Source organism: Rhinichthys klamathensis, unplaced genomic scaffold, assembly GCF_029890125.1.
Source record: "Rhinichthys klamathensis goyatoka isolate OS25496 unplaced genomic scaffold, OSU_Roscu_1.1 h1tg000048l_1, whole genome shotgun sequence".
Taxonomy (NCBI): domain Eukaryota; kingdom Metazoa; phylum Chordata; class Actinopteri; order Cypriniformes; family Leuciscidae; genus Rhinichthys; species Rhinichthys klamathensis.
The window spans coordinates 1805460-1820558 of record NW_026606594.1 but is presented as its reverse complement, the minus strand read 5'-3'; the positions used below and the strand labels follow the sequence as shown (position 1 = coordinate 1820558).

General features: G+C 38.6%; 1 protein-coding gene across 1 annotated transcript in view; it reads right to left on the bottom strand.

Annotated features, from left to right (window-relative positions):
- Positions 1-15099, bottom strand: part of LOC130082679 (thyrotropin-releasing hormone-degrading ectoenzyme-like) — a 135334-nt gene that overhangs the window by 71135 nt on the left and 49100 nt on the right. Inside the window, exon 4 of the mRNA XM_056247513.1 lies at positions 5151-5305. Within this exon, the coding sequence (XP_056103488.1) occupies positions 5151-5305 (155 nt within the window). The remainder of the gene's footprint in view (positions 1-5150; positions 5306-15099) is intronic.

Here is a 15099-nt window from a genome sequence, read left to right as displayed (position 1 = left end):
TCAAGTTCAGATTTAGTAGCTACTAAAAAAATCCTAAACACTCAAAATAGTCATCAATATATGATTCAATGATTCAGCCAATATAGCCCTGATGTGGCACTTAGCGTCTTAAGCGGGAGAGAGAAGCAACACACGGAGCGGAAAGAGCTTGAATAGAGTGCGTTTGGCTCTAGATAAAAAATATTAGAGAAAAAAAAAAAACATTACTGTAAATTACCCTGAGCGCTTGTGGTGTGAACCATACTTTAATCTGTAGAAACAATAAAATGGCATGCACAACTCTCACAGCCAGCACAACTTAGCTGGCCTCCGTTACACACACAATGCAAGTGTGGATGTCTATTTATCGTAGCAGAAGGACAACAAAATAATGCTTCACGAAAAATAAAGCGATGATGAACGAATGACAAGGAAGCACAAAAAACAGCACAGCAGCTCCAGATAAACAATGACACTCAAATGAATCTGTAAATTTGAATCTCTATAAACCTGAACTGGAACTGGAAATTGCTCCAAATCCCAATGAGAGAATTTAAAACCATCTGTATTAGTGACAAAATTCATTTATTTGTCAGAATTCAGAGTGAGAGGTCTGACAAATAAATGTTGCATTAGTGTGAAATTAGTTTACGGATGCTGTCTTTTATAAATGAGCATAGAATAAAACACCAGCCAACAGACGTGAGTCATTTAGACAAGATTCACTTCCACTGACAGACTCAGCCATTTATCCTCATATTTAATGTGTAACTCATATTTAATGTCTAAATGTGTTTTTAAAGCAACTGTGACGTATGAGTACTGAAGCCTCACTCTCCAAACATATTCATATCCAGAGGGCAGAATGTCACCTCTCCAATCTGTGGGAAAATAAGAAAACTCAACATCAGCTGCATCGGCCTCTATTAGGCTTGTTTTATTGGCTGAATAACTGCATATGAAGGACTGTGGCAGCTTCATTTAATTCTGAGAGGCTGAAATGAGATAAGAAATTAACAGTGATTGAGCGTCTGTGACATATAAACCCCATCGCTGGCAGCGGCAAATCTATTAACAATCCGCTGCTACAGTATATGACATTAAAATGAGGCCAGGAGAGTCCAAAGGATAGAAAACAAAGTCTATCATCTACTAATCAATTCTCTACTGCCAGTCCGCGAGAGCGACGAGATACAAATGTGATTTATCAGAAGCCGCTTGCTCAGACAGACTTTATAATGTATGACAGAATATGTGCTGGATGAGGACTGATGTAATACTTTCAAAATAAAGGAGCCAATCAATATGTCAGATAAGCACAAGCCCCGCCCACTCTGACGCTCTGAGCTCAGTCAAGGTAATTTACAGTGGAAAATAATTAGCAGTGTGCTATTTAACTCTATTTGAAAATGATGGGCATGAGACTGAAGCAGAGAAAAGGTTTGAATAGAGAAATGGCATCTTAATTAAAACCATAAAGATGAGCAGAAGCTCCAGAGAGCTGCGACACAACAGGGTAAAACAGCCTGCGGTGAATTCAATACGTGTGACGGCTAATCTCTGTCTTTTACTCTCTCTGCCTCTCCTCCTTTCTCTTATTTATACGCACACTCACTCACTCACACATGTTTAAAAATAATTTCAACAAGCTACATGCTTTAAGTTAGCATCAACACGCTTTCATGGGAATTCGTAACTATTTTAGTGGTGTGTCCCAATTCGCGTACTTATGCACTATTAAGCAGTTTTGTAGTATAAATAGTACGAGTAGTGTGTTCATAAAAATTCCAAAAAAGAAAAAGTACACTTTAAATCCCCAGCTGATGCACTTAATTAACCGAAAAAATGAAGTGTGGAATGTTGGACACTTCAAGCACTCAAATGTCGCAGCTTCAATTACGTAGCGGAGGGGGAGGGGCTACCAAACTCTGATGTTGAATGACAAAATAACCTTATAAAATTGTTACACTACACAATTTAGTACAAAGTGCATAAATACATAAGTTGCATCCCAAATAATTCACTAAACACTATGCACTTATACACTATGTGCTTACGCATTATGTACTCAACTGTGAAGTGTATGAATTTTAAAAGGTTATTTTGTCATTCAACATTGGAGTCTGATAGCCCCTCCCCGTCTGCTACGTAATTAAAGTTGCGACAGTTGAGTGCACGAGGTGTCCAACATTCCACACGTTGTTTTTTTCTGTAAATTTAGTGCATTATCCATGTATTTAAAGTGCACTTTTTCTTTTTGGAATTTTCAGTGTGATCACACTGCTCCCACTATACTACAAAACGTCATAGAACAGTTCATAAGTTTGCGAATTGTATACATGTATAGTGCATAATTTGGGACACAACTAAACACTTAAAATGAGAACCTTAACTACCCATTTTTATTGGTTAATTCACTATTGACTGGGATTGGACTATCGGTTTGAACAACCAATGTTTATACTCCATTGCTAATAAAATAAGATTTGTGCTTGACTTTGTACTGCATACTACATCAGTTTATATTGCATACAATTTTTATGAAATAGTGTACAATTGAGTACACAACACATATAAATAAATAAATAAAGCTAACACTTTACTTCGATGGTGCACTTTAGACATTCTAGTAGCCTAATGACTATACATAATTGCAAGTACATGTCAACTTTTTATACAAACCCGAACCCTAACACATAACCCTAACCTAACAGTCTACTACAGTCTACTTATACACTAATGAGAGTTATTTGACATGTAGTTACTTAGTTAGTAGTCTTAAGTAGACCATCAAAATAAAGTGTAACCATAAACTACAATAAAATGTAGTCAAATGACCTAAAATCTACTGAAATCTACAATAATGATTCGTATGTTTTTTAAACGAATGGGAACTAACATTCTATTGTGGCAAATATTACTCAAACTGAGCTCTGACTGTAAATTCTGGTGTATTCAATTGGCACTTCAGTACACATAATGCACATATGCACATGCATCCATCTTTTAATATACCGAATATAGTGTCAATCATAACAGTACACTATTTCAAACATATAGAGTTTGAATTCAAAGATAAATATACTATTTTATGTTGTTTCACAGCTTTTTGAATCTGTAGGGTGCAGCACAAAGCTGCATGTTAAGATCTATAATATTTCTTAAGCACAAACACTTTTACAGCGTGTTGTACGCATAGATAAATGTGAATTCAGTGGAAATGCCTACTGCAGGACATTGGACATACTTCAGTTTTCTACCTGCAAACATCATGGACAACATTAGCTATAGTTCCAGCCTCCACTGCTTCTTCTTTTAAATTATTCTTGATCATAAAACAGGGCTTTATGTGCAGAGAACAGCCTGATCTGGGTTACTCTCATGAATTCCAGCTCTAAAACTATCAAATATGCACATTATTGCTGTTTCTGAAATAATATCATGGTTTCAAGCTCCCTGTGAGAGTGTTTTACTATACCAGGTTCAGACTGAGTTCAGACAGAGCTGCATTATCTGTGCAGAAATGAGAGATGAGGGGATTGTTTTCTTTTATTTCCTTCTCCCTAAAAATAAAACAACAAAGACAAAACAAACGAAAAGAAAAGTGGAAAGAACTGCAGACATGCTGTATCATCTTTGAGCTAGACCACAATGCAGAGCTGCGATTCAGCAGCATATGAGGAAGACTATTCAAGAGATGAATCCAGGACAATACTGAGAACGCAGAACATCTCCAACACGCTCATCAATAATCCGCCATAACAAAAGGCACTCAAATCCAAGGTTCTTCTCAGCAACATAAGAGCTGCAAACAAAGGCTGGTGAAAAATGAGCACATGCAATGAACAATTCCAACGTTTCCTTTACAATTCATGCCGATGATGCATTTGTGGGCTTACAGTCCCTTACTGAACATTATTTCAATGGCAAAAGAAAAAAATCTCGTTTAACCCAGACTGCTTGTTTCTGCAATGATGCAAAGACACGGAAAATAGGTTATAAACACAAGAAAGGCTTGTGCATGCGCGAAACACTCTAGAGAGAGCAAAACAGAAAGAAAGAGCGAAGAAGAAAAGAAATCCTTACTTTCACAATCCCAATGGAGATGATGCGTAAAGCTCTTTTTATATGAGCTGTGCATCAAATTCTCCAGATGTCCAATTACATCTGCTGCTGTTCTGCCCTTTAACTCAACAACTGACCATCTTCACACTCTCTGTTACTCTCTGACTCCCGGAGTTTTCTCTTTCTGCCTTTCTTTCTCTGTCTTCAGCAATTAGATAATGAAAAGATGTCTGAGATGTGATAAATTTGATATGCTGGGGCAGTCGTGGCCTAATGGTTAGTGAGTCGGACATGTAACCCGAAGGTTGCTGGTTCGATTCTCAATACCATCAGGAAATGACTGAGGGGCTCAACCCCCAATCGCTCCCCGGCCGCCACTGCAAAATGACTGCCCACTGCTTCGGGTGTGTGTCCACGGTTTACAGAGTGTGTGTTCACAACTCCTAATGTGTATGCACTTGGATGGGTTAAATGCAGGGGACGAATTCCGAGTATGGGTTACCATTTGTGGACTTCAAAATGTTATATAATTATGAATCTCCACTTTTAGAAGAAAAGGTTTTATCTAAAGAGTTCAGTTAGGTGCTTCATATAAAGAACATTTTAGGGGTTATCATTTGATGGATTTAGTTTTAATTCGTTCATTTTGTTTGAATTCATTTTTTTTTAATAACATTTTATGAATTAAACAGCAAGTAAACATACTTTATTAGTAGTAACAAAAAGAAGCAACATGTTTAACTTGAACTTTTCTGCAATGCTTTAAGTCATTTCTCTTTACAGAACCTTTTTGACATAACGCGTTCTTTAAAATTGAGTTTCCTATTGTTCCATATAGATCCCCACTGAACCTTTTTTTTAAGTGTAACAGATGCTTTATGTTTCTCAGAGCAAACTAAACAGCATGGACGGGACAATGCTGATATGACTGGACTAAATTAGTCCATTATCATGTATTATTAACACATCTAATAGTGTTACCGCTGCTATGTATATATATATATATATATATATATATATATAGTATTGACTTGTTCAAACCAGCAAGTTTGACTGTGACTGTGAAACCACACAGCAGATCACATGTTCTTACTCGTGTGTTTTACCTGATGGCAGATCTCATGCACCACCACCATGGTGAGCTCCATCTGATAGGAGAAGGAGGAGACGTCAGGATCCAACAAGATCTTCTGCTCCACAAACACACTCAGGCCCCAGTTCTCCATGGCTGCATACGGATGCTTCGGCACCGCCAAGAGATCTGCACACAGTGACGAAGATCCAAGCTCAATGACGGGAAAACGGGATTGTAAAACAATTTACAGAGAATGTGCATATTTGTTAAGCATATGCACTACCGGTCAAAAGTTAGAACTTAGAATTTTGTAATTGAAATGAGCCACTTGTGCTCACCAAGGCTACATTTATTTGATCAAAAAACAATGTATCATAATACTACAATTTAAAATAGCTATTTTAAATATATTTTAAAATATAATTATTCCTGTGACACAAAGCTGAATTTTTATCTATTACTCCAGTCTGAATGAACTAATGCGTTTTGAGGTGCATCCAGAAGTTCTTAAAGCTATATGTACATTAGCTCTAATCCAAGATTATGTGGATTAGCCTTCAATCAAACGTTTTTATCATCTAATTGCTATAATCAAAGATCATTGAATTTTAAACTCAAATGCAGACAAAGCAAAGCAACAAGATATGCAGCTCTATAATCATATTTCTCCCCAAACACATTTAAAGTAGCTAATTTACTCAACAGTGTATCAGTGAAACGGCAGACAGAGAATCAGCTGTTTTAAACGCCTCCACCTCCATCAGCCCGTCTCAGGAACGATTCATATGCCAATGAGAAGCGGTTAAACCTCTGCCGCTGTTAAATCCACGTCTTATAATCAGCCACAGAGTAAGAGGAAATGTTGAAAGCTGTAACATGATTATCCGCCGGGCTGGTGTATGTCTGTTTGCCTTATTTGCATGTTTCATGAATTCGACTGAACGAAAGCAGCTGCAGAGTTTTGGATATGCGGCAATCGTCACGACGACAGATACTGCGGCGGGAAAAGACGACGCGTTAAAAGTGCACAGCTTTCAAACGCTTCCCTGATAATGACGAGTCCCCATTAGGATCGTACGTTCACACACGATAAATATTTCACTTTTAGTTTTAAATAGAGATGATGGAGCTCATTCAAGAGGCAATGAAAACAAGCAACGCAAAGGTGAGAGACTGAAAGAGCTGCTCTATTAAATGACTTCAGCAAGCAAATCAGAATCAGAGAGTGCAGGTTTAACTGGGCATTGCTAATGTTCTTTATGGGCGAAAGACCTGATGCTATTTTAATTGGGCTTTTATACAGACTCATACAGCAATTACACGACTGATGCTTTTGAAGAGAGAGACATATGTACCATAATCAGAGATGTAGGCCTATAGCCTAGTTCAACTCAACCACTTTCCGTCAGGACTTTCAAGATACAAAGATACCAGAATACCCCTGAGACACCTCAAGGCAGAACCAGTAAGTAATATTAATCCTTATCAAAGTAGGCTACATTATCAATACTTTTTGTAATGAAAGAAAAGGATTTTGACTCTGAGCTAAATAGGGACACACATGTTAATCACTATAACTTTAGCTAACTATAACTTGTAAGTAGTCATTATAACGAGGTATACATATAGCCTAAATATGACCTTTTGTACATATAATGGTACATTTAAATACAACAGTAGCACACGTATTTTTTTTTTTTTTTACTGAATAACTATAAAAGGGAAAAACAGCACGAAACCCAGTGTTATTGCTTATACAAGTTCAGCGAGCATGATTAGGAACCTTACATTGTAGACACAATATTGTTTTCTGTTTTTGGTACAACGACTCTCGTCCAAATCGGATTCGAGCTCCAAAACGATATGGTTTTCATTTTGTATCACAATATTTGTATATCATTAATTCTATATTACCTGATAGCAGCATTGGACCGTGGTATCTCCACATTATTTTTATTTTTTAGAAAGTGGAGAGTCACTGAGCCTGTCATTGTAAGCAGGTGTGACCTGTAGTTGATATACAGTATAAAGCTCTACTGTGCTGCTGTGTTGGATTGAACAGGTTCTTTTTGGCAGAGTGCTGTAACATTACAGAAATCATGATGATGATGCAAAGTTGGAGAAATTATATCTCTCCCTGTCATTCATTGTCTCACATTTGCTATTAAAAGAGGCTGGAGGAATCTGTGAGGAGAAGATGAAGAGACTAAACAGGGGGGTCTTTGTAGACCGGGGGCACAGTGAATGGCGGGAGACAGAAACAAGAGCATCTGTAAAAACAGCAAGATCAAAATAAACAAGCAGCTTGTGTTTTCAGAGAGCAAAACCTACAGCTCCACTAAAGCAATTATTCATTACGTTACTCACACCTCAGTCTGTTTCACACGTTAACTGCATAAAGATCAGCTAAGACACATCTATCTATCTATCTATCTATCTATCTATCTATCTATCTATCTATCTATCTATCTATCTATCTATCTATCTATCTATCTATCTATCTATCTATCTATCTATCTATCTATCTATCTATATCATTAATCATTTCCTTTATCTCAGAGCATTTTTTTTCTCTGATAGTTTAGGAAAGTAATAGCACACATCTCCTCAAGAAGACATAAAACGAGGCATAATTTTTGTACAAATAGTTCAGGAAGAGATTCAGTTCACTCCAATTCAATATACTGATTCTGTTCCGATCAATAAAAATGAGGCGTTTGTTTCTTAACTGAAACTGCTGCCATATTGGACACAATCTGTTCACACAACACCTTGTTAACAAATATCACCTTGAATCTAGAGTGCAGCTCTCCCCTCGGGCGAAGACATTTCCATACTGTAGTTATTGTAAACGTCGCCTGATGTAATTATGACTCCATTAATAATTCCACAATTACACTGTATTTGTCTCTGAGGAACCCGAGCTCTGAGAGGAAGAAACGCTGAATCCCAAACCACTGAAAAGACTTAATAAAAGTTTCTTCATTAGATTACTACACTTAATGACCATCAAGGCGTCTGTGTTTGAAGTAGTTGTACATGAACATGAGCAGCGCTAATTCTTTTATTGATGCTAGTTCTGTGTGTGAGGGTTTGTGAGGGCTTTTCATTAGCAACCTGCTTAATGCTTATTCACCATCAACACATAAATACACTGTGAGAAAAACATGAGCCTGTTTACTCTGTTTACACTGATTGACTTCATCTAAACTAGCTGCTGCTGTACAGACACGGTCAGTGAGGATCATGGTAGCAAGGCTCTTTTAGGTTCACTGCACTATATTGCCATAATATCCTTATTAGGTCTTAAAAATCTGTGTATTGTTAGAAGCATCTGGCTTCACCATCTTAATTTTGTTTACGGGTGCCCAATAAGTTGATTGCAATCTACCAGCCGATCGTAAAGGCAATGCTGGTAAAATATGTAAATATGCTTTCGTTAAATAAATAAATATAGCAATGTCTTTCATTCTCCTTTTATTTTCTGCCTGCATTTGACCAGACAAGAGTTTTATTTATTTGGTTTATATGACAACTAGGTAGCCTACTTCGCGCCGTCCAAGAGCTCCATCTAAGCTACAGCCCCACAAATTCGGGAACTTCAAAAACTTTGCATCTGAACTGCATAAGCCAGAAAAGGAGCTTGCACAACATGTCAGTGAACACTATTGAACAAATTGAAAAGGTTAGGACTGACTTTTCTTTACTTCTGCCATTCACTACTGTCATGTGCCTTCCATTTGGAGATGAGCATGAGGTTGATTCCCTGACCTCAGACATGTTCAGGTGAACCCAGCACCATTAGAAGAGATTTTAGCACTGCAGACTGAAATTCAGGTGAAGGCGAGGGCACAGTTTTCGAACCTTCTTGCAGAAGAAAAGTATCCAAATATCAGAAAATGTGCCACCTCTTTGACTGCAATGTTTGGCTCAACTTACTTGTTTGAATCAGCCTTTTCTCACATGCAGATTATTAAATCAAAACACCGTTCCACCATGACTAATGGCAATTTGGAGGCCTGTTTGATACTATACCAGAAGCTACTGCCCATATTATGCAAAACTGTCTGATTCCATTCAGTGCAAGTCACAAGAACAAGGAAGCCTAAATGCCCTGGTTATGGTATTCTATTGTTCTGGAGGTGTTTGAGTTTAATGAATTCAGAATTGAGAAGATGAATTCAGAGATACATGCAGTAGAATCAAGCATTTGTAATGTATTTTATTTTTAAATTAAACTGTGTGTTTTTTTTAGTTGGTAGATCTAATTGAGTTGGTCATTTAAAAGTAGATCATCACACAAAAAAGTGTGGGCACCCCTGCTTTCTACCTATAGTCATGGCTGACAGAATAGCATCTCTCCTATTAAACCAGCTAAAAAGTTCTCAATAGCCCAGAAACAGCATTAGAAAACATTCAATCCAGCATCAGGCTGTAAACACATCAGCTGTTAATGCTATAAGCCCTGTCTTGTTTCTTCTGTTTTATAACTCCGATAAGAGTTCTTTTATCTGGGCTCTATTAGTGTGAGTCTGTTTAGCATGTTGAACTGATGTGATGTGATGAAGGTCTGTAGGAACGACTGACAGAGCAGCTGTTCACTTTCACACACACTCTATCGTCATATATGTCTAGTTTCACCTTCAACAGCATTGCAGGATTGCAGTATTGACAGAACATTCATCAATGGATTAAACCGATTAGGAAATAGATCTACATGAAAGTACCCTAAACTGAGTATACTAAGTGTATAAAGTGTGTTCTCTTGCTATTTGACATTTTGATGTTTCAATCCTGTCTTGTACAATTCCCACAGATCTTTCCTTTGATTTTCCAGAACTTTCTGTGCCTTTTTCAACATCCAGCTTTCAATTGTGGTCTGTAGTTAATTTAGAACTCATTTCATTTCAGTGTTTCTGACTATAATGAAACATTTGTTATATTTTCTTTATGTTCTCAACTGGGCATTTTGTCAGTTGCATGGTTTTTATTTCTGTAGCCCCGGCCTACTGTGAAGTCTTGTTGGACCAAAATCACAATCCACATAGCTTGTATGTTCTGATTGGCTTGGGAACCGATACTGTGAGATACTATTTAGGACTGCAAGATATTAAAGATAAATGCAATATGCAATAAGTAGGGTGACCACCTGCTTATTGCTCTATTGTAAGACGTAGATGTGAATTGCCCAGGTTGACAATTTAATTTACTCTACAGGACCTATTTAGTATGCTTAATATGTATAATGAACTGAGTAACAGGCTAGTTGGTAAAAATTACATTTCATACTAAAATAAATTTAAGGAACCAGTAAGACATTTGTTCATCTTTGGAACACAAATGAAGTAGCCTGGTTAAAACCAGACCATTCTCAGTTGTAACTGAGTTATGGTCTGGCAAAGCTTCATAGACAAATCATTTCCAAAGGGGCGTCACCAACGGACGCAGCTCAAATGCCTCTGGGCGCAATTGGATAGGCCTAAAACCAATCAGAGCGATCAAGGAGATGACGTATGCAGAGCGATGTTAATTAACAGCAAGACAACTAGAAGTGAATGTGCTTTCCATTAAATAAATCACACACAGTAAACAAAACCTTAACAAAAAAACTGCAATGAACTTTGCAATTTAGACGCGCAAACTGGGTGCCGGTGCAGTGAGACGTGCATGCTCGGGCAGATTCGACTTGAAGTCGGTCATCCTCGGACGCGGCGCCGCGCGCGCTGTTACAAAAAAAGCCGTGCACACAGCCAAGCGAAATGGGGTCTTGCCGGTCTTGTGCACCGAACGCGTAATTTTTGCCGCGCGCACCTTCACATCTGAAAGGGGCAGAGATTTCAGAGATCTCCAAGATTTCTCTTCTTGGGAGGGGGGGTGCACAGACCTCTCCCGAATCATCTCCAGCAGTAGCAACCTCCGAAGCACCACTAACTCCGCCTCCGTTTCCCTCATAAGCTGATATTAGTATTTAAACATTCTCTATGATAAAAAAAATGTTGTGAAAAAAATATTTTAATAGCATGGTTTTGGCGGTTATAGAGTTCAGTACAAAATCTGCTTCACCGTCGCTGTGCTGTCGTCATCGTGTAAAGCCCACCCCAACGATTCTGATTGGTGCCGCGATTTCGACGGATTAGAAATGGGCTTGAATGAGCTCTTTGCCAGACTAACTTGCAGAGCAAATCTAAATTTGCCGGAAGGTGTCTGGGTTTCCCCAGGCTACAAATGAAGATCTTTTTAATGAAATCGGAGAGCTTTCATTCTGCCCCTCCATTGACAGCCTACACAACTACCACTTTCAAGCCCCAGGAAGGTAGTGAAGACATCATATAAGGGTTGCACTTTATTTTAAGGTGTCATCGTTACAGTGTAATTACGGTATATATATAAGTACTGAGTAATATTAATTAACAACATGCACTTACTATAGGGTTAGGGTTTGGTTGAGGGTTAGTTGCATGTAATTATGCATAATTTACTGTTGTTATGCTAAGTACATGTAAAATGTGTAACAAGGACACTGTAAAATAAAGTGTTACCCATAAAAGAAATCCACTCGAAAGTGGTAGTTGTGTAGGCTGTCAATGGAGGGACAGAAAGTTTTCAGATTGCATTAAAAAGATCTTCATTTGTGTTACGAAGATGAACGAAAGTCGTATGGGTTTGAAACGACATAAGGGTGAGTAATTAATGACAGAATTTTCATGTTTGGGTGAACTAACCCTCTTAGTAGCAACTAGTATATATTCCTTTATTAGACTATGCAAATATTAAATGCGTTTTACTTGTTTCAGTGCATCTTGAACTTCTGGCAGGCTTGATCAGGATGTTCTTATCCAGTATGTGTCTAGATGAAGTCCTGGCTGGTGTAGCTGTATTTAAAGACTTTCAATGAGGCCCACACTGATTCCTTTGTCCTGTCCAGTCCTCATCAGCGGAGCCCTCTTTACGATTGTGTTGGTTATTTTCCCCGCTCTAGCTAGAACACGACGGGTGCGCAAATGGATTTTTAAACACCAGTCACAATTTTTTTAATAATATTTCTTATTGCGTTACTTTATTTTCAGGGGTGAAAAAAACAATACAGATATAATTTGAATGCGGGACACGTCTGCTATGTCTTGCAGGACGCAGGACAAAGCTCCTATTTTGGGATGTGGTCACCCTAACGATAAGTTGTTAAAGGGTTAGTTCACCCAAAAATGAAAATTCGGTCATTAATTACTTACCCTCATGTCGTTCCAAACCCGTAAGACATTCGTTCATCTTCGGAACACAAATAAAAATAAAAATAAATCTTTTTGATGAAATCCGAGAGGTTTCTGAACCACCCATAGGCAGCAACGTCTTTGCAACTGTCAAGGCCCGGAAAGGCAGTAAAGACATTGTTAAAATAGTCAGTGTGTAACGGTCACCAGCTGGAGTGCCCTTGAGAGCCACCAGAGCTCTCCAAGTTTACTGGATTCAGCTAGAATCAGAATCCAGTAAACAGTCCAGGTCAAGGCAGGCAGAAAGGGGTCAATAACGGTAAGCAATCCAAAGTCAAACAGAGAAATCAAACACGGGTAATAACGCTCAGAAATGATGGCCAGGGCAGATCAGATCAAGATTGTGGATTACCCTTTCAATAAAACTGCATTTGGATCCTCAACCTTTGTGTCTCGGAGCAGTACGTGACACCATGTGACTTCATTGGTTCAATCTTAATATTATGAAGCGATGAAATACTTTTTGCTAAAACCCCCCAAAATAACGACATTATTCAACAATATCTTCCACGTCATTCACACAAAAAGTATTCTCGTCGCTTCATAACATTAAGATTGAACTACTGTATTAACTACTTTTGCGTAACTTTTTAATGTAACTATCACTCAGCTATTGAAATAGAATATCATGATTTGTACATTTATGATATTTCAATAATTTTTATATATTTTGTACAGCTCAATTGACCCTTCGCTAAGCCACGCCCGAAAACCGCCACTGGCCAATCGTGGCTTAGCAACCGTAGGCGTGGGAGGTCTTTCAAGCTTTCGAGCGAGGGAAACATGCCGAAGCGTTGTGCGTATGGATTGTGCAAATCTGATACCCGGTATCCTAAACGTTTGGATGGTGGGGTAAAAAATTTTCCCTTCCTGAAACCTAAAAGCCAAGGGGAGAAATGCTGGGCGTGGATCAAGCAGTGTGGGAGACCCATTCACAACTAAATGTCTACAGGATTAACAAAAAAAACCTATTGCTTGGAAATAATGACGGTTCTTTGTTCATAATGCATATATTTGAACGTAAAATACGACGATTAAAGGCAAGAGGGAGGCTCACTGTCATACTTTAAAATATATTTCAGCATTTTGTTAATTGACGGCCTACTACCCCTGAGTAACTTTACCCCAATCCGATCGCGGCTCTCCCGGTGTTAGTGTTTTAGATTGATGGATAAGCTGTTTGATTTATAATTATTAGATTATTTTCACATTTCACTTACCCTGCTGTGCATGAACATAGCTGTTCCTCAATTTGTGTGTTTCCCATTTGAATGGTCTGCTAAGGAGGCGGCTGCTGCTTGCGCTGGGACCTATAGGCTTTAGCTTCAATTTTGATGAAATTATTCTCTAATCGGTTGCATATTATGTCGTGGATATATCCCTCGAATGCATACTGCAGTCCCTTTTGTCTTGCTCTCTCAGATATTTCACCTGTTTGCCAAAAATTGCCACTAATTATCTCCTTGGGAATGTCTGACACCGGTGCATACACACTGTAATAGACGTGGCAGGCGCGAAAGCTTGTCAAGCGTAGCAACAGTAACTAAGGAGGGTGGGGCTTAGCGAAGGGTCAATTACCATCAAACCATGTTAGGACAGAAGTGTGCTTTATTCGTCAGTGTAGCTGGTGTGAATCTGGTTTGCATGTAGAACAGGATCAGAGAGTTTCATCAGCAGCTGATGAATAATTTTACAGCAACAGAGTCTTGTTGAGGGGAGCAAATGTTCTTTCATGTTTAGATGTTCCAGTGGTTTCTACTGAGGTAAATCGTGAAGGCTTGATTTGAAATGTTTGCAGACCTTAAAGTCTCTCACCTGGATATACAATATCAGAATGATCTTCCCAATTTGCATCGATTTTTTTTTTTAGATGCTTCTGCATATGGAGACTCAGTTTGCAGTTTGTAGTAATTGGTGCCGTTTTGTTGGCTAATTGGGCCACAAATTTCATTTCAATACGAAGCTGTTTGACTCAATCACGCTGTTGAATAAATTGCAACAGATCTAAAATTACGTTTTTTATTTCAGACCGATGAAATATGTGCTCTTGTGGCTTTTTCTCATATTAAAGACACGCTGTGTCTTCCTGATGAAATCTTGATGAGGTTTAGGTGGGTTTGTTGTGTTGATTTGTGCTCCTTTTGAGCTTCCTACATTCACCTGGACTCCATATTCCTCACATATTCTTTGTTTTAATATCTTGCAGTCTCACTCTTCTTCCTGTTCTTATTCCCTGCACCTGGGTAAAACAGCACTGAATTTCAACTCCCAATGCAGCATAGAGAAGTCAATACGGGGTCACGACTCCTGATTATCAGTTTCTTAGTCGTCAGAGACACATTAAAACTACACAGAAACCAACAAAAATTATATTTTAAAAATGTCCAGAATTAGTGAACAGCAGAATGTCGACCCTCATTCACCACAGAGCTTTATTAAACTCAGAAGCACATGAGGCTGAATATGAGGAGAGAGGGAAGCGTTTGGGTCTGTGTGTGTGTGTGGTGTGGTCATGGTAAAGTGGAGAGACTTGTTCTCGGTCCACAGCACCCCTGACGCCCTGCGGTCTGCTCTCACATCTGAGCTCTTAACACAGGCAGCGGGGCAGAAGAGAGCGGCCCTTCATGGAGCTGCAGTGGTGCCTGAGGAGAAAAGCCTCCAGAGAGGGTCAAACAGATGCTCTCAGCTCGTCTCATTATCACACAGTTCACT